This window comes from Malaclemys terrapin, chromosome 1 (assembly GCF_027887155.1).
Source record: "Malaclemys terrapin pileata isolate rMalTer1 chromosome 1, rMalTer1.hap1, whole genome shotgun sequence".
Taxonomy (NCBI): domain Eukaryota; kingdom Metazoa; phylum Chordata; order Testudines; family Emydidae; genus Malaclemys; species Malaclemys terrapin.
In genome coordinates, this window is record NC_071505.1 from 126030628 (window position 1) to 126053562 (window position 22935).

At 40.5% G+C, this 22935-nt stretch overlaps 1 protein-coding gene across 1 annotated transcript in view; it reads left to right on the forward strand.

Annotated features, from left to right (window-relative positions):
- FBLN1 (fibulin 1) overlaps positions 1-22226 on the forward strand; it is a 107780-nt gene extending 85554 nt beyond the window's left edge. Inside the window, exon 17 of the mRNA XM_054038325.1 lies at positions 21053-22226. Within this exon, the coding sequence (XP_053894300.1) occupies positions 21053-21192 (140 nt within the window). The 3' untranslated portion in view covers positions 21193-22226. The remainder of the gene's footprint in view (positions 1-21052) is intronic.
- The last annotated feature ends 709 nt before the right edge of the window (positions 22227-22935 follow it).

A 22935-nucleotide genomic window follows, 5' to 3' on the forward strand; every position in this document is an offset into this window, starting at 1 on the left:
TAAGAATAATGCTGTTTGATATTTTTACTGTAAGATTTGATGCAAAACCAAGTATATTCTTGCATGTAAAATAAAAATGTTACTGCTGTTAGTAAAAGCTTTCCAGTCGATTAATTGCTGTTAACTCACACGATTAACTCAAAAAAATTACTTGATGAAAAAAATTAATCATGATTAATCGCAGTTTTAATCCTGCTGTTAAACAATAGAATACCAATTGAAATTTATTAAATATTTTGGATGTTTTTCTACATTTTCATATATATTGTATTCTGTGTTGTAATTTAAATCAAAGTGTATATTATTTTTATTACAAATATTTGCACTGTAAAAATGATAAAATAGTATTTTTCAGTTCACCTCATACAAGTACTGCAGTGCAATCTCTTTGTCATGAAAGTGCAACTTACAAATGTAGATTTATTTTTATTACATAACTGCACTCAAAAATAAAACAATGTAAAACTTCAGAGTCTACAAGTCCACTCAGTCCTGCTGCTTGTTCAACCACTCGCTAAGACAGACAAGTTTGTTTACATTTACGGGACATAATGCTGCCCACTTCTTATTTATAATGTCACCTGAAAGTGAGAACAGGCATTTGCATGGCACTTTTGTAGCCAGCATTGCAAGGTATTTACATGCCAAATATGCTAAACATTCGTATGCCCCTTCATTCTTCAGCCACCATTCCATAGGACATGATTCCATGCTGATGACGCTTGTTAAAAAAATAATGCGTTAATTAAATTTGTGATTGAACTCCTTGAGGGAGAATTATATGTTCCCTGCTCTGTTTTAAAGAGCAACACTCTGATGTGGAAACAGAGAACCTGAATCACCGAAAAAGAAAATCAACCATCTGCTGGTGCCATCTGATTCAGATAATGAAAATGAACATGCGTTGGTCTGCACTGCTTTGGATTGTTATCGAGCAGAACCCATCATCAGCATGGACGCATGTCCCCTGGAATGGTGGTTGAAGCATGAAGGGACATATGAATCTTTAGCGCATTTGGCACATAAATATCTTGCGACGCCAGCTACAATACTTCCATGAGAACACCTGTTCTCACTTTCAGGTGACATTATAAACAAGAAGCGGGCAGCGTTATCTCCTGCAAATGTAAACAAACTTGTCTGAGCAATTGACTGAACACGAAGTAGGACTGAGTGAACTTGCAGGCACCAAAATATTACATTGTTTTATTTTTGAATGAAGTTTTTTTGTACATAATTCTATATTTACAAGTTCAACTTTCATGATAAAGAGATTGCACTACAGTACTTGTATTAGGTGAATTGAAAAATACTATTTCTTTTGTTTTTTACACTGCAAATATTTGTAATAAAAATAACTATAAAGTGAACACTGTACACTTTGTATTCTGTGTTGTAATTGAAATCAATATATCTGAAAATGTAGAAAACTTCCAGAAATATTTAAATAAATGGTATTCTATGAACAGATTCATTTTTTTAATCACCTGACAGCTCTGCTTTCCCAAAATCAATTCACTTACAGAATTTCAGTTGGTTATTTGCTCATGTATAGTAGTAGAGATTTTTAAGAGAGGTTGGCTTGGTATTTGAATATACCAATTTCAGTAAGCATTCTGACAGTAGAAAGCTGATCGGTTGTGATTGTGCCTGTGGCACTAAACATAGGCCTATTATAAAGGCATTAATTTTTTCAAGTTGTACAGTTACAGAATCATAGAAATGTAGGGCCAGAAGGATCCTCAAGAAATTAATATATAATAGATCCAACTTGAAAAATGTGTTAAAATATTGGTCTCTGGTGTCACCAATAGATCTAGGATTAAGAGGAGAATGGGCATCCAATGTAACTATATACTTTATGGTATGTTAATGCTTGATTAGTCCAGGAATAGAGAATATCATGATACCTATAACATGAGCTCCTGTGTTTCACAAACAAAAGTTCTGATTCTTCTCTTACACCACTGTTACACCAATGTCACTCCATTGACCTCAGTGGAGTTACTCCTGATTTACAGCACTATCCATATCTTGGCTCTTTCGCAAGCTACTATATTTCATGCTGTGTCTTTTGAACCATAATATAAAGAGTGACATTGTACAGCCCTTATGGATATAATTAAATTCTGCACATACCAGTGTCATGATTACTCCCATGTTATCACCATTGCAAAATATACTTCATTGGGATAGAGGCTTTAGAAAAAAGACCAAAACTAAACAGAATAAGTGGCATAAAATATATTGTTTTTTGTGTGACTTGTTGAGAAGTTCTTTCTTAATACACTTGTAGTTCTACCACTTGCCAGACTTGTGGCTATAACTTTTCATATCTGCCCCACAAATCTGTGTGTGGTATAAAATTGAATTAAATTCTGTCACTGGAGTGGACTAGTGAGTGGAGCACCGAATGCAAAGGAGACCTGGGATCTGTTTTGAACTCTGCCACTGACCTGCTCTGTGCCCTTGGGCAAATAACTTTGTTCTCTGCGTTTCTATTTCCCTCCCACTGTTCCTCTTTCTCGACTCTTTGGTTTGTAAGCTCTTTGGGGCAGGGGCAGTCCCATAAGATATGTGTTGTGTAGCACAATGAGACCACAGTCTTGATTCAGGCATCTTGTAATACTCTTGTAATACAAACAATAATCATCTTCCTTCAGCTCCTTTTCTTTGGCCAAATTGAGCCCAGGTGTAAGCAGGTTCATCTCTCATTGAAATCAAGGAGAGTTGGGCCAGGTATACTGGGAGATTAATTTGGCATTCTCTCTCTCTGGACACAATTACAAACAATTAATGAATAATAATAAATCTCCATCATGACTATAGTGTCACTAGCGTGATGCAACAATGAATGATGTCTTGCAATACAAAACTTCAGCAGTCAAGCCATCTATAACCAGCATATAAAGCAATGATGTAATTCAACAGATTTTTAGAAGGGCTTATTTAGCCCTATATGAAAGAAGATACAGACCAGTTTTCACCCTTTCAGCTGGTCTCCTAGTTTTGCCTATTTCCATCCAGGCTTCCTTCCTTCACCGGAGCAACCCATCAGCAAAGAATCTCATTTTTGTATGCCAGACTCTCTTATCAATAGCTGCACCGTTGAGAAGAGGTTACCTAGAAGCCATTTTGTAGGCTGGATGCTAGATTCATTATCTAAACCTGCCCTTTCAGATGATTGATGACTACCCTATTCAGTAGTCAAAGCATTTCTCCTGCACCCCCAAAATGTGTGACGTTGGAGGGCTCTTCTGGAAACGAGCAAGAAAGTCTAGTAGGAGCTGAATTTTCATTGTATATAAGAAAAATGGTGAGTGCACTTTTCTAGCAATAATTATTTTCCTGCTCAAGCAAAATAATCTGTCTGATGCCAAGTTTCACCCAATGCATTGTACAGTAGCTAGTTAATGAAACATTCTTCATTGATCTATCTCCCTCTCCATCCCTCATGTAGAAGATGTAACACACCACAAAAACATTAACACATGTCATCCTCTGTTAAAGTTTTCATAAAACCGACAAACAAATCAATCTTACTGTTGAAGATCTGTGAATTGCAATGGGAATTCAAAAGCCTGCCTACTTGGGGAAAACTGAATGACTCAGGGAACTGACACTGAACATAGGAACTTTCACTACTGCTGTCGGTCACTGGATCAAATTATGTATGCAGACAAACAGTATGATATGCTCTATTAACTTTTAAACAATGTACTGAGGGGTGGTGCTCCAAATTATGTATATGAGGAAGCGTGGCCATATCGGGAGCCTCACACATTAGAAAAAAAACCACCAGCAGAATGTTGATTCTGCTCTTATTTACACCTGTATAAATCAATAGAATTACACCTGCGTAAGTGATATCAGAATCTAGTGTTGCCACAGACTCACTATGTGAATTCAGCATTGTGAGACACTTTGGTTCTGTTTGCAAAAGCACTTCAGGGTGCTTTTCAGCCCAGGATCTCAAACTACAAAGAATTTGTATTATTAATGATTGTGCTGCTACAACTGAGTTTGTACATCTGCTCCTATGATCTGATTCCTGCAGCAGTTTCTGCACCTCATGAGAGCTGCACACAGAAAATAATAGACTCAAGCCAAATCATAAATCTTTCCCAGCATGATGCATGGATGCCATGGCTCACTTAAAAGAAATCATTATATTTAAAGGGGTTAAATGTGGTGTACTGACCCCTTCCTTTAGTCTTAGTCTGTGAATTTGGTCGGGGATTAGCATGCATTATCACTCAGAAAACTTCATTCTTCAGAAATTCTGCTAACAATAACAACACAGCAGTCATCCCCAGGTAATGACTGACTAGCTGTGTAAGGGCTTTCACACCAAATCCTCAGGATTAGGTGCTTTCTCTTTCTTGGTAAATTGAATCACACAGTCATGTCCTGCTGTGTGCCATAATGTGGCTCACAGCCAAGAAATGCTTAAGGTTACAATAATTAATTGCCTTGGTGACATGGATATGCTATTGTATTGGAGCTTGGCAGAAGCTGGATTATGTGGCAATGGGACTGGGAGGGTCCAAATGTTAATAAATGTGGACCCAAACACAAAACTGGTAATTGCACACACATTAAGGACTATCGTGACTGGGACTAATAAAAAATGATAGATATAAATAAACAGACATTGTGAGTTAAACAAGGGATTGTTTTGCCTACACACAGGGATATCTGGTGTATATCATTTAGGCTTGCTTATTTTAACATTCAGCCTTGACATTTTCCCCATCTTTTTGTGACAGCTGAAAAACTAAAACGACTTAACCCAGATAAAATTCTCAAAAGCTTAGGACTGAAAAAATGAAAGATGAAAATGGTGGAAAATAGTTTGTTTCTCTAAGGATAGTGCAAGTTCAGTTAGTGCAGTTTATGCATGCGTAATCTCACTATGTTGTCAGTTTGGAAACCCTTTGCAAAGTTTTGGCCCCAAAGCAAACCCAAGATCTAAAACCACTTTGAGTTTGCCAAAACCAAGATAAGAGCACATCTTTCTGAATTTATTGGGTACCCTTAATAAAGATCACAGTATTCATAAACAAACCAAACCTCACTAGAAGCCAAGGTTGCTTTTAACTCTTTCCCAATACCTAATCTATATGATCTAACATGACAGATAATAACTTTGAAAATATTTGTCATTTGTTTCTGGCCAAAAACTTATAAGTTCCATGAAGCCTGTTTATAGTTAAAAAGTACAGGTCCTTCTATTCAATCAAAAGCTTTCTAAAGCTCACAAGTGTAAATAAAATTAATTTTTGATGAACAATTGAAGTATTGCATTTATAATAAATTGCATCCCAAATTTTTGAACCATCAAACATGGTCATTTAGTAAAGTAAGATTCATTTTTAATTGAGAATATCCCTGAGCATGGCATTTCTAATGTAGTTTCCTTATGAATCAAGGAAGTGAATTCCTTGCAACTAAGACTCATTAATCCTAAATTTATCAGAATTTATAACCCATTTTGAAAACTTCATAGACTTGTTCTATTGCAATCTGAAGAGCTTAGACATAATTTTTTATTTGGTCAGACTTTACATAAAGTTTCATTAGGGTGACCAGATGTCCCAATTTTATAGGGACAGTCCTGATTTTTGGGTCTTTTTCTTATATAGGCTCCTATTACCCCCACCCCCTGTCTTGATTTTTCACATTTGCTGTCTGGTCACCCTACGTTTAATTTATAAATGATTTATAAAGGGTTAATAAATGATTACTAGAAGTCATAAGCATGTCACAGACAGGAGTAGTATGTGTTATACATAGTTATAGAGACGTCAGTGGAAGTTGTTATCAATAGTTAGAAGCAACTTATTGTCCAGTTTGACTCTTTAGCAATCTATTACAATTGATTAATCATTTATAAACTCTTTATAAATAGAACTTTAATCAAACTATACAAATATCAGATCAAGATGTTTAGGACCAGGGAAATAAATTGCAATGGTGGTTATCTCAGAAAAGCAGAGAATTGATGGGATCACTCCAGTAAGTGGGAGTTTGAGGAGAAAGAACAGCCCCAAATAGATGCTTCTCTGGATCAAGCTAAGGATGATGGACTGCAGTTTACCCTTGATTGCTGGGCTCTCTCACACCACAAAACCTACATACATATTTCTAGTTATGGGCTGAAACTAGTTACTGCCTAATTGCTTATAACGAAGAGTGAACTATGTATTCAGATATGTATAGTTTGACTGAAAGAGGCCATGTTGAGGTAATATAATAAAAAGTTCTCTCTTATCTGATTCAGTATTTCAGGAAGTATACAACATTCATCTAGCAACAAACACTACAGTTAAAGTTGCTAAATAGTTAAGCTCCCTGTTCACACATGCACATTCTTGGCTAAAATTTTTCACATTGTTTCTGCCCAAAAGTGAGTGAGTGAGTAAGTGTGTGCGTGTGCGTGAGTGTGTGTGTGTAAAGTTTCATTATGTCACAGTAATGATTGTGAGTGCTTTAATAAAAACAGTATTTGGTCCTGCCATGCAGGCAGGGGACTGGACTCGATGACCTCTCGAGGTCCCTTCCAGTCCTAGAATCTATGAATCTATGAATTGTTTGTCACCATCATTACTTAGGATTCATTAATGGTGCTTAGGGACGTGAACCATGATGGGATGGGAATGAGAGTGCATCAACTACGTAACAATTTCTGAAGTATTATGATGCTTACAGAGATGCTGTGGGATGGCACATCTCAGTGCATTCGTTCAACAGCAAGATGCAGAGTTCCTACGTCCATATTAAACTTATTACGTAGGGGTGTGGTATTATGGCCCCATCCATACCACACCCAGAAAGGCTTCCTTGAGGCAGCTTGTGCCCCAGAGTAAGGAGAAATCAGGGAGGGAATTGTGCCTCAGAAGGAAGTCTCTGTTTCCCAAATCTACTCTTTGCTCACAACTGTGCCTACAGGCACAATCTAGCTGTCAGAATACAGGCAATTCCCAGATACTTATGTCTGCTGTCTCCAAAGAGCTACTGATCAGGATACAAAAGGAGCACTTAAAGACAATAAAGTCATTGCGGAGAAACTAAATGAATTCTTTGCTTCAGTCTTCACGGCTGAGGATGTTAGGGAGATTCCCAAACCTGAGCCAGCTTTTGTAGGTGACAAATCTGAGGAATTGTCACAGATTGAGGCGTCACTAGAGGAGGTTTTGGAATTAATTGATAAACTTAACAGTAACAAGTCACCGGGACCAGATAGCATTCACCCAAGAGTTCTGAAAGAACTCAAATGTGAAATTGCGGAACTACTAACTATGGTTTGTAACCGGTCCTTTAAATCGGCTTCTGTACCCAATGACTGGAAGATAGCTAATGTGACGCCAATATTTAAAAAGGGCTCTAGAGGTGATCCCGGCAATTACAGACTGGTAAGTCTAATCATGTCTTACTAATCTATTAGAGTTCTTTGAAGGGGACAACAAACATGTGGACAAGGGGAATCCAGTGGATTTAGATTTCCAGAAAGCCTTTGACAAGGTCCCTCACCAAAGACTCTTATATAAATTAAGTTGTCATGGGATAAGAAGGAAGATCCTTTCATGGATTGAGTACTGGTTAAAAGAAAGGAAACAAAGTGTAGGAATAAATGGTAAATTTTCAGAATGGAGAGGGGTAACTAGTGGTGTTCCCCAAGGGTCAGTCTTAGGACCAATCCTATTCAACTTATTCATAAATGATCTGCAGAAAGGGGTAAAAAGTGAGGTGGCAAAGTTTGCAGATGACACTAAACTGCTCAAGATAGTTAAGACCAAAACAGACTGTGAAGAACTTCAAAAATCTCACAAAACTAAGAGACTGGGCAACAAAATGGCAAATGAAATTTAATGTGGATAAATGTAAAGTAATGCACATTGAGAAAAATAACCCAACTATACATACAATATGATAGGGGCTAATTTAGCTACAACTAATCAGGAAAAAGATCTTGGAGTTATCGTGGATAATTCTCTGAAGACGTCCACGCAGTGTGCGGTGGCAGTCAAAAAAGCAAACAGGATGTTAGGAATCACTGAAAAGGAGTTAGAGAATAAGACAAAGAATATCTTATTGCCCTTATATAAATCCATGGTACTCTCACATCTTGAATACTGCGTACAGATGTGATCTCCTCTCAAAAAAGATATACTGGCATTAGAAAAGGTTCAGAGAAGGGCAACTAAAATGAGTAGGGGTTTGGAATGGGTCCCATATGAGGAGAGATTAAAGAGGCTAGGACTTTTCAGCTTGGAAAAGCGGAGACTAAGGGTAGGTCTACACTTACTTCCTGGTTCAGCGGCAGGCAATCGATCTTCTGGGATCGATTTATCGTGTCTTGTCTAGACGCGATAAATCGATCCCGGAAGTGCTCGCTGTCGACACTGGTACTCCAGCTCGGCGAGAGGAGTACACGGCATCGACGGGGGAGCCTGTCTGCCGCGTCTGGACCCGCGGTAAGTTCGGACTAAGGTACTTTGAATTCAGCTACGTTATTAACGTAGCTGAATTTGCGTACCTTAGTCCGAAGTGGGGGGGGTTAGTGTGGACCAGGCCTAAGGGGGGATATGGATAGAGGTATATAAAATCATAAGTGATGTGGAGAAAGTGAATAAGGAAAAGTTATTTACTTGTTCCCATAATATAAGAACTAGGGACCACCAAATGAAATTAAGGGGCAGCAGGTTTAAAATAAATAAAAGGAAGTTCTTCTTCACACAGCACATAGTCAACTTGTGGAACTTCTTGCTTGAGGAGGTTGTGAAGGCTAGGACTATAACAAGGTTTAAAAGAGAAGTGGATAAATTCATGGAGGTTAAGTCCATTAATGGCTATTAGCCAGGATGGGTAAGGAATGGTGTCCCTAGCCTCTGTTTGTCAGAGGGTGGTGATGGATGGCAGGAGAGAGATCACTTGATCATTACCTGTTAGGTTCACTCCCTCTGGAGCACCAGGCATTGGCCACTGTCGGTAGACTGGATACTGGGCTGGATGGATCTTTGGTCTGACCCAGTACGGCCATTCTTATGTTCTTATTACTTAAGGTTTTTCCATCATTCAAAGGCTAAATGATCCTTTTCATTTTTCCTCACCATTTTAATGGAATTTAGCTACATTGCTCTTGAATTATTTGTGACAATAATGATAAAGGCTCCTGTCATGTCTTTTTTCTGGAATTTCTGATAGAATCTGGTTTATTAATAAATTATTTTTCTTTAGAAAACAAATTATTTCTTGGTAACCACCACTGCGGGCATCAAACCATGCATTAAAACAGTGGCGGGCAAACATTTTGGCCTGAGGGCCACATCGGGTTTCCAAAATTGTATGGAAGACCGGTTAGGGGAGGCTGTGCCTCCCCAAACAGCCAGGCATGGCCCAGCCCCCGCCCCCTCTCCGACTCCCCCCGTTCCCTATCCCCTGATGGCCCCCCCCCCGGGACCCCTGCCCCATCCACCTCTCCACATCCCCTGACCGCCCCCAGACCCCCCGCACCTGACTGCCCCCTACCGCCCTATCCAACCTCTCCTCTCATTCCTGACTGCCCCATCCAACCACCCCTTCTCCCTGACTGCCCCCCACCGCCCTATCCAACCTCTCCTCTCATTCCTGACTGCCCCATCCAACCCCCCCCCTCCTTCCTGACTGCCCCCCCCGGGACCCTTGCCCCCATTCAACCCCACTGTTTCCCGCTCTCTGACCGCCCCGACCCCTATCCAACTCCCCATCCCCTGACCACCACCCTGAACTCCCCTGCTTTCTATCCAATCCCCCCTGCTCCCTGCCCCCTTACTGCACTGCCTGGAGCACCGGTGGTGGACGGCACTACAGCCGCGCTGCCCAGAGTATCAGGACAGGCAGCCACACCGCCCAGCTGGAGCCAGCCACGCCACCGCGCAGCACAGAGCACCGGGTCAGGCCACGTCTCTGCGGCTGCACTGCCTGGCAAGAGCTCGCAGCCCCGCTGCCCAGAGCATTGTGCCAGCGGCATAGTGAACTGAGGCTGCGGGGGAGCAGGGCCGGCTCTAGGATTTTTGCCGCCCAAAGCAAAAACAATTTTGGCAGGCCCCCCGCCTTATTTAATTACCCCACCCCCGGCCCCACCTCAACTCCGCCCCTTCCCCAAATCCCCAGCCCTGCCTCCTCCCCCCAGGCTCTCAAGCCTAGGAGGGAGGGGGAGACTCCGAGTGGCCGCGGCACGGGCGCCGCTTGTCCCCCTCCCTCCCAGGCTCTCAAGTCTGGGAGGGATGGGGAGCAGCAGCGCGCTGTGGCAGCAGCAGTGGAGGTGAGCTAGGGCGGCCGGGGCAGATATTTAGGGGTGGCATTCTGGCGCCGGCCATGCCGCCCCTAAAAATGTGCCGCCCCAAGCACCAGCTTGTTTTGCTGGTGCCTAGAGCCGGCCCTGCGGGGGAGAGGGAACAGCCGGGGACGGGACGGGGGTTAGCCTCCTGGGGCAGGAGCTCAGGGGCTGGGCCAGATGTGGCCCACGGGCCGTAGTTTGCCCACCTCTGCATTAATAGCATTCATCCTTGAGCTGCCACACGTGACAAACATAAATATGGTTAAATGACTCCGACAACTCACTAATCAAAATTCAAAACACTGAAATAGATTTCCATTTACTTTATAGTATAATACCCTTACAGCATTGTGAATTAGGCCTTCATTCTTGTTTGATGTTATATTTTGAATATTCTATATTACCTGGGTGTAACAGGTTTAGAGGATTAGGTACATAGGTGGATATATTAACATGGATTGTATGCTAATGTAGAATTTGTTCACAGGAATATAACTGGCCATAAATATCTGTAATTGTTAGGCACACTTCTGAAGTACTGGCCAAGATTTTCAAAACTGGGTACCTAAAGTTAGACTCTAAAATCCTAATTTTCAAAAGTAAGGAGCACCCAAATCAGACAACTTATTTAGAAGCATAAATAAGGATTTAGGAGCCAACTTAAGGCATGCAGGATATAATTTTCAAAAGTGCCTAAATCCCATTTTAAAAAGTGACTTAGGTACTTAGAAGCCCAAATCTAATTGAAAATCTATGAAACGTAGACTCTTAAATCACTCAGGCCCTTCTGAAAATGTTACCTCTAATTTTGAAAATTTTGGCCATTGTGTATATAAAAGTATACAGAAATAGATGTGGAGGAGAAAGGGAGAGTACATAAGTAAATATACTTAAAAATAAAGGTTGTCAAAAATATAGAATTATAGGCAAAGCTGACAGTGGTGCCTATAGTTAAAGTTGCCCAACACTTTTCATTACAAACCCCTGTTTTCAGTTGCTCATGATTTTGCCAAACTCAAACCATTCAGGCTGAAATTTCCCATGCTTGTTTCTGTTTTAGGATGAATTTTTATTTTTTGGTGAAGTTTCAGCACAAATCAGTCAGCTGTTTCTGATATTGCATTTAGGAGAAAAGAAATGGTTTTGAAATTGTTAAAAAAATCCAATTATTGCTTTTAAAGCTCGATGCTTTTCAAAGTGATAATTACGGTGTCCGGTAGGTGCCAACCTCCCCACTGCAGCGTAGACGTACCCTGGGGGCTGGGCAGCTGGACATTGTGGCTCAGGCTGGAGCTCAGAATCTCAAGCCTAGGGGGCCAGGTGGGCTTGAAAGTCCAAGCCACAAGTTCCACACTGCTATTTTTAGTGCGCTAGCTTGAGCCCTGCTAGTGCAAGCCTGTCTACCCGGGTTGGGAGGCTGGCTCTCAGCTGCTGTGTAGATATACCCCTAGCCTCCCATGCTCAGGGGCAGCCTGCCAGATGGGATACCTGAAATTCAGGTCCCACAGAGTATGTCTACACTGTGACAAAATACCTGCCACACAGCAATGGCTGGCCCTGGTCAGCTGACCCAGGCTCATGGGGCTTGGACTCTGGGGCTATAAAATTGCAGTGTAGACCTTCAGGCTTGGGCTGGAGTCTGGGTTCTGAGACCTCATGAGCAGAGAGGGGCCAAAACATCCACACTGCAACTTTATAGCCCTGCAGTGCAAGCCTGTGTCAGATGATCTGGGCTCTGAGACTTATTCCCCTAGGGTCCTTGGCTCTGGGGCAGCCCACCAGGCAGTCTGCCTTGAAATACACAGGAGGGGGCTCAAGGCTGGGGCAGGGGGCTGGGGTGCAGGCTTCAGGTGGCACTTACCTCCGGCGGCTCCCGGAAGCAGTGACATCTCCCTCTGGCTCCTAGGCACAGGGATGGCCAGGTGGCTCTTCGTCCACAGGCCCCTGCAGCTCCCATTGGTCGTAATTCCAGGCCAATGGGAGCTGCAGAGCCTCCACTTGGGGTGGGGGCAGCACGCAGAGCCCCCATGGCTACCCCTGCATCTAGGAGCCAGAGGGAGATGCCGGCCACTTCCGGGAGCTAGGCAGGCATCCTGCCTGCCCTACTGTGGGTGGCCAATTGGACTTTTAATGGCCTGGTCAACGATGCTGAGCAGAGTCACCAGGGTTCCTTTTTGATTGGGTGTTCTGGTCGAAAACCGGATGCCTGGCAACTCTAACCAGTGATAGAACAAGAGACCTTCTGTTATTTCTCATTTTGGGGCCAAGAGGGCATCTTCTTTTCCTAGGAACCCTCTGCACTACGGAGGTGGGGCTGGAATCTAAAAGGATGAGGGAATTGCTCTTCTTCATTACCCATACCTCTGCACAGGGCTGAGGAGCAGCAGGAGCCTGCAGAGAAAGAGGTGGGAGGGAGCCCACTTCATTCCTTGTATGTAGTAATGTAATTACGATGTAATATGTAAAAGGTGCTTTTGAAACGTGTAGACTATAAGATTCTGTTATAATGTCATATAAAGGCTATTTGTTTAAGTTATCTAAGCCTCAGCTGCTAAAACCCTGCATTAAGAGTCAAGGTAACAGCTGCTGAGTCATGGTGGCATTTGGGTCTAGTTAGCTCTAACCAGGGAATGTTTAACCACCAAGAGAATGGGAATGTCTCTGTGGGGAGAGGGAATTAGAGAGCTAGGACAGAAGTCCTAGTGGGAACCCATAGGGACAGACAGACTTAGGACAGAACCTTAGGCTGAGGTCTCTGTTGGGTTATTTTTGAGTTACCTATAAAGTCAAAGGAAAAATTTGGGTTTGAAAACTAGCTCAAGCTCTGCACTGTTAAAAAAAATTAATTGTGATCAATCACACGATTAATTGCACTGTTAAACAATAATAGGATAGTTTTGGATATTTTATACATTTTCAAATATATTGATTTCACTTACAACACAAAATACGAAGTGTACAGTGCTCACTTTATATTTATTTTTATTACAAATATTTGCACTGTAAAAAACAAAAGAAATAGTATTTTTCAATTCACCTTATATAAATACAGTGGTACAATCTCTTTATCATGAAAACTGAACTTACAAATGTAGAGTTATGTACAAAAAATAACTGCATTCAAAAATAAAACAATGTAAAAGTTTAGAGCCTACAAGTCCACTCAGTCCTACTTCTCATTCAGACAATCGCTCAGACAAACAACTTCATTTACATTTACAGGAGATAATGGTGCCTGCTTCTTGTTTACAATATCACCTGAAAGTGAGAACTGGCATTCGCATGGTACTGTTGTAGCCGGCATTGCAAGATATTTATGTGCCAGATGCACTAAAGATTCATATGTCCCTTCATGGTTCAACCACCATTTGAGAGGACATGCGTCCTTGCTGATAACGGATTCTGCTTGATAACTCTCTAAAGCAATGTGGACCGACACATGTTCATTTTCATCATCTGAGTCAGTCAGATGCCACCAGCAGAAGGTTGATTTTCTTTTTTGATGGTTCGGGTTCTGTAGTTTCTGCATCTGAGTGTTGCTCTTAAGAGTTTTGAAAGCATGCTCCACACCTCGTCCCTCTCAGATGTTGGAAGGTACTTCAGATTCTTAAACTTTGGGTCGAGTGCTGTAGCTATCTTTAGAAATCTCACATTGGTACCTTCTTTGCGTTTTGTCAAATCTGCAGCAAAAGTGTTCTTAAAACGAACAACAGGGGCTGAGTCATTATCTGAAACTGCTATAACATGAAATATATGGCAGAATGCGGGTAAACAGAGTAGTACACATAAAATTTCCCCCCAAGGAGTTTAGTCACAAATTTAATTAATTCATTTTTTTTTAACAAGTATCATCAGCACGGAAGCATGTCCTCTGGAGTGGTGGCCGAAGCATGAAGGGGCATACGAATGTTTAGCATATCTGGCACATAAAGCCCTTGCAATGCCAGCTACAAAAGTGAGAATGCCTGTTTTCACTTCCTGGTGACACTGTGAACAAGAAGTGGGCACCATTATCTCCCATAAATATAAACAAACTTGTTTGTCTTAGTGATTGGCTGAACAAGAAGTAGGACTGAGTGGACTTGTAGGAGCTAAAGTTTTACATTATTTTGTTTTTTAGTGCAGTTGTGTAACAAAAAATAATCTATATTTGTAAGTTGCACTTTCACGATAAAGAGATTGCCCTACATTACTTGTATGAGGTGAACTGAAAAATACTATTTCTTTTGTTTGCCATTTTTACAGTGCAAATATTTGTAATAAAAATAATATAAAGTGAGCATTTTCTGCTTTGTATACTGTGTTGTAATTGAAATCAATATATTTGAAATATTTTTGGATGTTTTCCTACATTTTAATACATTTCAGTTGGTATTCTATTGTTTAACAGTGAGATTAAAACTGCGATTAATTGTGATTAATTTTTTTAATCGCGATTAATTTTTTGTAGTTAATCGTGTGAGTTAACTGCTTTTAATCAACAGCCCTAATAAAGATTAATAGATTTTTATAGAATCTAAGATGAGAAAGAACCATAATGGTCATCTACTCTGACCTACTGCATAACACAGGCCAGCATAATATTTCACCTAGTAATTCCTGCATCAAGTTCATAGTTTGAGAAGACACCAAAAGTGGTGAGAAACCCCTGCCTACATTTAGTACACATGGTTATTTGGGACCCAAATGTGCTTATCTGGTTTCTTCATATGCATAGTATCTTTGCTGTTTAAAAAGCAAAAGACACAACAGGTGTGCAACCTGGAGCCTGTTTATGACCCACCTTTTAGTATTGCCTTGATTTCTGATGTAGGCGCTGTCATATTGAACGTGCAACATTTGAGTACATCTGCAGCTGCTAGTAGCAAATACCTCCAATGGCCGGAGATGGGACACTTGATGGGGAAGGCTCTGAGTTACTTCAGAGAATTCTTTCCCAGGTGTCTGGGAGTCTTGCCCACATGCTCAGGGTCTAATTGATCGCCATATTTGGGGTCAGGAAGGAATTTCCCCCCAGGCCAGATTAGCAGAGACCTTGGGGATTTTTCACCTTCCGCTGCAGCATGAGCATGGGTCACTTGCTGGTTTGAACTAGAATAAATGGTGTATTCTCTGTAACTTGAAGTCTTAAAATCATGGTCTGAAGACTTCATCACCTCTGCTGAGTAACTGGGTCTAGTACAGGGTGGGTGGGTGAGGTTCTGTGGCCCGCAATGTTCGGAAGATCAGACTAGATGATCACAATGGTCCCATCTGGCCTCAAGGTCTATGAGTAAGATAATAAAGCAAACGTCTTCACAGGCATTATGGATGGCTCTCATTGTTTCCAGCCTGCCATGTAGTAATGTAGCACATGTGTACCTACTAGCAAGCAGAGAGAGAGTCCTTTAAGTTTCATGAGGCGATTGCAACATTATGGTGTTTTCATATATTGGGCATTCTAAGGAAAATTTGGGCATAGCATGGTTACTCGCTGTCTCTTGCTCAGAGAGAAACCTTTATTTTGATTGGTAATTATGTCCACATATTGTACATGCAGTGATAGCACAGCACTAATGGTGAAGACTAGGGTATGGGTATAGGAATGTTACAAAGGCCAACTTACATGTGGAGGATGAAATCCTGGCCCCGTTGAAATCAATGGTAAAACTCCCATAGACTGAATGAGGCCACGATTTCACCCAGTGTTTAAGCTGCTCATCTTGGAATGTGCCTCGGATATCTCCGCTGTTCATATTTAACAAGATAAATCAATGTACAGGTCTGGCAGGTTGAAGGTCCCCCCCTTGCCAACTCAGCAATGCAAACAGTGGTTACTTCAGATCAATAGACTACTTCAAGGGAAGTAAAATGGAATGTCAGCTCAAGACAAAGTACAGAGCAACTATATACAAAAATCACACAGTGAACAACTTGTCCTGAATCAGCTGCAGGTGGAGTCACCATTCACGTGTGCTTTGTGACCCTAACATCAGAGACAAATGGAGCATCACTTGCAGCTAGCTCCCATAGCATTCTCATAATTCACAGCCTCATGCGGAGTTGTATACTAATGGGAATCATCAGAGTGCAGCTGTTTCCTTAGAAATATCAGGGATATGCACAAGAGACAACCGAGGAAAATCAGCAGTGACTGTAATATTTGAATGTGTGTGCCTCAATTCCGCATGTGGGTGCTAGGATGGCAAATTTTGGTTGGACATATTCTTGGAGGCTTCATCACATGACATAATCTTTAATTAGAGATTAATGTTTAATTCCTGGGGACTCCAGGACAATCCTGGAGGATTGGCAACCCGAGGGGTGCAACCTTACAAGGATGAGAATGGTAGTACTCAGAGCTATGTAAATTGCCTTGCACTCGAGTAAATTGCGCTAGCTGTTTAACTCGGATTTACATAGCATACTTCTGTATTTCAGGGACAAGGGAGGGGGCTGTAGATCATCCATTGCAATCACCAGAGCTACTCTATTACTGGTGTAAGTGAGATCAGAAACTGGCTGCTTTATTCCTGCAATTCTTGACTCTTGTGTATGTTCAAAATTGTAACCTTCCTGTTGCTGTAAAGTATGTTTTTGTACTTAATATTAATATTCAACTAAAAATGCTGAAAGGAGCCAGACCACAAAGCTGAACTGTACCTTTGGTCTGCCAAAATGCATAGTGAAACAACATGTTTGTGCAAATGCTGCAGTGACTGTTAAATCTGCTTCATTTAAAAGCAGTCATAAGTACTGCATGTGGCATTTTAGGATGGGCTTCCCGATGAAAGCTTTTGAAACTGTGATTGATACTAATAACCAAATGTGTGTATTAAATATACTGGGCCTGATTCTCAAGCACTTTGCCCCTTGTGTAGTCACCTGCCCCTGTGCAAAGTGGGTGTACAGCACCGCAATCATTGTGAAGGCAAGGAGAGAATTCTGATGGGGTAGCACTTTGCACGCATAAATGACTGCAGAAAGTGCAAGGCCTTGGAGGATTAGATCCTTCTTAAAAACCGATGACAAATTATGACACATAATCTGCAATGATTTCTCAAAACAGCTTCTAGGACAACAATAGCAGATTTACAGGAATCTGGGTAACTGAATAGCCTTTGGCCTATAATGCCATATTACAAGCTTTTCGGCAGCTCTGGTGTATGGTTTTCATCTATGCTTGTCAGAGGAAAAGGATCAATTGCTCTCTGTATTGCTTGTTATCAAAAGGGAGAAATGGAAACGCTTGATGAGCAAAGGTTCCTGATTATTGTACACTAGGTGTTCCTCCTGCATGTGTTTGTCCAATGGATCATTTTACAGTTAATTTCTTTCACACATCATAAAACCCTAATGTAGGACAGGAGGGAAGCTTATCCAGAAATCAGATTTAGAGAGAGTTCAGCTTCACCTATACCACCTGTAAGGAAGCCTGTCCAAGCAGGTCCTCCTACATATTTGCTGGAGGAGAGGAGTTTTGTGTTCTGCTGGCTTTTTAATTTTATTTCTGTTTTGCAATGTATTGCAGGGGCACTCTGTTTTTATTTTGTATGCAAATCTAAATAGATAAAAACAAAGAAACATTGAAAGAATATAGGATATGCCACATTCCACATATTTTTACCACAGCCAGTCTTAACAAAAACATCACACTTCAATTTTCTGTACATAACTATTTCGTATGAGCTGTATTTACTCATTGGCCCATGATCAGTCTTGATTTTATAGTAGCAGCAAAATAACTATACAGGAGCTGTCAAATTGTACCCTGTGCCTTTGTTTTTTCCCTCTATCAGCTGCTTCTGAAAGCAAACTTAAATTTCATCTGTCTTTTAGTAAGCACTTATTTGAATGAATCAGAAGAGACAGTAAAGGTGAAATGTAATGGCATTTGGCTACAATCACCGCCCTGCACTTTAAGCAGGGGGAAGGGCAGGGGGAGTTGTCTGGCTGGCCGGGAGAAGAGGGCAATGCTTTCTGGCTTGGAGGAGGAGGGAGGACGTAAAACTGCTGAAAAAGCAGTCAGTGTGGTGGATGACTCACCATCTAGGAATGAGGGGTTTAAAAAGGTCAGCCTGGGAACAGGCTGGGCAGCACCCACCCTGCCTCCCTATTTAGGTCACAAATATGCCGGGGGATTAGTTATATCTGCTGTGGGCATTATGTTAGCCACCCCACTAAGGGGGGCTGGGAAGGAATTTTTCCCTTACCACCATATTGGCCAAGTGCAGTGGTGGTGGTGGTGGTGGTGGGGGTGGGGGGGGGGGTTAGCCTTCCTCGCAGCAGGTTCAGGTGGGCTCTGTTCATCCACAGGATGACTGGCAGTAGGCCATATGTTGCAACTCTTTATTTAAGTGTATAGTGGATGTTCAGTGCAGGTACTACATAAATTAAGGCACACACACACACAAAAAAAACTGATAAATGGCTTGGAAAAGGAATTAAGGAGAGGTGGTTGGTAATTGAGCAAGCCGGGGGCAGTTGGAGACTCCTCTGATTGGTACAGTGGGGAGCCAACCCCCCATCATTATAGTCCACCCTAACCCCTCCTATGAAGGGGCATGGTTGGGTGTGGTTCCAGCAAAGGAACTGCTGGAGGGACCTGGATGAAAAAGTGGGGAGCTGGTGGAAGCCTCCCGCCCCCAGAATTGCCTGGAATTGGAGGTGCCGGGCAGTGGATCTGCTGGAGGGACATGAATGGAAAGGGGGGTGGAGGGGCTGAAAAAAGCACTCACCCCCCGCCCCCAGTGAATGGTGGGGGTTTTCACCTGCACTGCACATTTTATCCGCCAGGTTAGTCCCAGACATCTAATAATAAAGTTGCGGCCGGATTAAACCAATATCTAATGTCTCCTGTCATTCCTTTGGCATAGCCAGATAATAGCCATAATGCTCAGAAGTTCTGTACTGTAGGATCAACCATCTTAGACATGATTGCATAACTACATAGGTTGCGGTGTGCAATCTGACTTTTAGAGTGAATGGATTAATAAGAAAGGTGAGACTATAAATATTAAAGGATTACTAAATAGGAACACCGGCCCTTATCATCTGAACGTTACTAAAAAACAAGTAAGAAATTAAGTGGGTTAAATATTATATGTTATTGATTGGATTCCATAGTGCAAATTCACATAATGGAGATGGAAGATGATTTCCACAATAATGTCATGTCGTATTATTAAAACACTTCCCACCATACAGGAAGGGGAATTCCAGAGAGTTTTTTTTTTTTTTCTTTCTACACAGCCCTTGCCACCACAAGTCAATTTTACAAGGTGCAGGATGCTGGCCAAGAAAACTAAAAAAAATAAATTGTAGGGGGAAAGGATGCTTTAAAAGAAGTGTATTCATTAAATATGGCAAGCAAAATGAATGTGGTGAAAAGTTTGCTATTTTACTACATGCTGAAGATATTAGTCAGTATTTAAACAGGACAGGGCTGTAATGTCATCACTGCACTAGAAAAAAGGTGCTGACAGCCTACATAAGCAAACGTTTATCTCCACCATCAGATCTTAAGCCAATGTGTTCTTAGGGAACTGCTATAAGAATTCTTTTGGAATTCCATAAAGACGTTGTGCTATATGCTTTGAAACATAACTCTTAAGATCTAGAAGGAATACATCTAAAATAATCCACTCAAACTATATATTTCCTACCAAATCAAATGCCACTGTAGCACATCAGCTGTCAGAATCAAGTATTTGAAATGGGGATTCTATACCAAATTCCTGATGTCTATCAGTTAGCTTTGGATTTATATGTCTTTGACCACTTTAAACTTCCACATACTAATAATACAGTAGCTGCATGATGTGTTTAATATGGAGAATAAGATAGTTCATGGAAGCAAACCCTATGTAATAATGATTTAGGGAAAAGCTCCCAATGACTTTAATGGTGCAGGATCAGGGCCTTCCTGCAGCTATTCTGTTTGGCTGCAGGCATCTGTCCATGCAGAACAAATTGCAAGATTAAGTCTTAAAAAGTATAACTAATTGCTCCACTATCGTATTTGTCCATCATATGTCCCAGTGCAGATGAGGTAATGTGAAAGTGATGTATTTAAAATGTGATCAGCAGTAACAATACAGATTAGTTTTTAAAATTAAACAACACGTTTCAAATACCACTGGGACAGATTCTGATAGCCACATTCTTTACTCACCTTGCATACTTACCTCCCTCCAGCCATCATCCTACTGCTTTCAATGGGATTGTTTATAATAATTTGGCCCACTATAATACACAAATTGGTGGTGATTGATGTGTATGTGAGAAGTGCTTATTATCAGGTACTAATTAGTGTTTCTTGTAATCTCTCCTGTCCGAAATAGAGTGGAAAGTTCATTCTTGGTGTTCTGTTATATGTATCCATCTCTTTGTACATTCTCCAGTTTAATCTGCATCTTGCTTTACTTAAACAAATCAATGTCTTATGTTCTATTTTTAGAAAAATAGTTTGCATAGATTGGGCAAAATGTGGAAGAAAATGATGGTAACTGCGGAGTATTCAGTGTTTTTTCCATTATCAGTGTACTGAAAATAGGAGCTGGTCAAAATATGAAAGGGGAATAATCATTGCAGATATAGCCCTTTTTTGTACGTTTGCAAACCAGACCAACATTCTGTAAATGTAATTGTTAATCAAAAGTATTGACAAACCCTATATAATCTACAGCTAATCAGAAACCATATGATTTCATTGTATTAATCTTCATTGCTTATTTTTGTTTTTTGCCACAGGTGTAGTTCGTCAGGTGAAGCCCATTGTTGGACCTTTCCATGCCATTCTGAAACTGGAGATGAACTATGTGGTGAACGGGATTGTCTCTCATCGTAACATTGTCAATGTGCACATCTTTGTGTCTGAATATTGGTTTTAGTAGAGCTTTAAAATCTGAAACAAGCAAGCCACTGCAGACTAAATCCTTACCACAAACTATTATGTTATATACCAGTTTGTAAAACCCAATAGTGTTGTTTTTGTTTTGTTTTTTAACATTTGGATTATAGTTTAATTAAGACAAGTACCAAGCTATGTTGACTAGATGTAGGATGGAGCAAAATAAATGAACCTGATTTGTGTTTATAAATAAGTATGGTATAAAAGTGCTCATCTGCTTAGTGAATTTAAATTTTTCTCTAAATATTCAGGCAAATCTTAACTATTGCTCCTTTACCTGATTGCCAGCGCTATAAAGGACATGGGAGAAAGGACTAGCCATAGACCATTGTGATGAATATATGGTACCAGTGGAGGAAAGTCCAAAAAGCAATGAGTCATTTTGCCTCAAACTTTTGGGTGCCCAATTTGAAATATCTGAAAAGGCCTGATTTTCAAAAATGCCAAAATATCCACCCTCTGAAAAGCAGGCCCCTTTATATTAATTCAAGATGGGCACCCAAAATCAATTGCCACTTTTGAAAATCTTTGCCTAAAGATTTAAAAAAGCTGTTTGGCCACAATTACAAGAGGAATTGTAAAAGGAAGTAAAGATAGCAAGAGGAACAAGTCTTTGCACCTATCAGATAAAACACTCATGTTTTGTACCTCTTATTTGACAATAAAATGAAGCATGTTGGATCCAACTTAACTAAAACCTCTAATTGGAATTAATATATTACAAGAATTACAGCATATTGCCTACACTCCAAACCAAAATATACTCACCAATACATTGGAATTCTAGATAAACACCTCTAGAAAGTAAAGCACAGTACAATATATATTTTTAAACTTTGTAAAGAAACTAGTATGTTAAGCTATAGACTTTTCTGAGCACGAGACCAAAGCATATGCAATAATATAATGAAACTTTCTTAAATAAATTAATGTTGAATGTATGTTCTGGGCATCCAAGTAATGAAAATAATGTATCTTTTTATTACAAAAGTGAAAATAAACAGCTCCATGTTTGTTTTGGTCTGTAATTGAGAATCCTGAAGAAAAAAGTTTTAGTGGGAAAATACCCATGTATCTTCTTTTTCCTGCTTATCTGAGAAACACACATACACAACCCTGCCAGTGCACCCACCCATTATTAGACAGAAACACTTGCCTTTTAACTAGCATATAGTTTAGTTTATCCAAACCCCATTGAAGTCGATACGAGTCCAGTCTACCTCAGGCACAAACTGGGAGTTTATAACGAAAACATTCTCACATATAAGTTTTGACTAAAGAATATTTGATTGGTTGTATTAAATTACACCTTAATTACTGAACACTGGATTACTGTACATAATTTGGCTTTCAGGATGCCATCATGAAACAGTGATAATCTAAAACATGTCCAGTGTTCTCAAAGGCTACTTGGGCACGCCTCACTGTCTCCTTAAATAGTTCCCATATTTAGATTGAAAGATGTTAGTGTAGCAAGTGGATTCAGAGCAGGTGCCTTTCACTATTCAAAAAAAACTGAAGGAGATTTTTGGATACCTTGTTTTCAGGGATTATTAGCCATTTTAAATTCTTCTTTTAACAAAAAACAAAAAAACCCACTTTGTTATATTGAATTAATAGTGTCTGAGAAAATGGAGATGAGAAAGATCCATTAACTCATCCAATTCTCCTCCTTGCCAATGCAGGAAAAATAAATAGCATCAGTATCAAAAATCATGAAAAC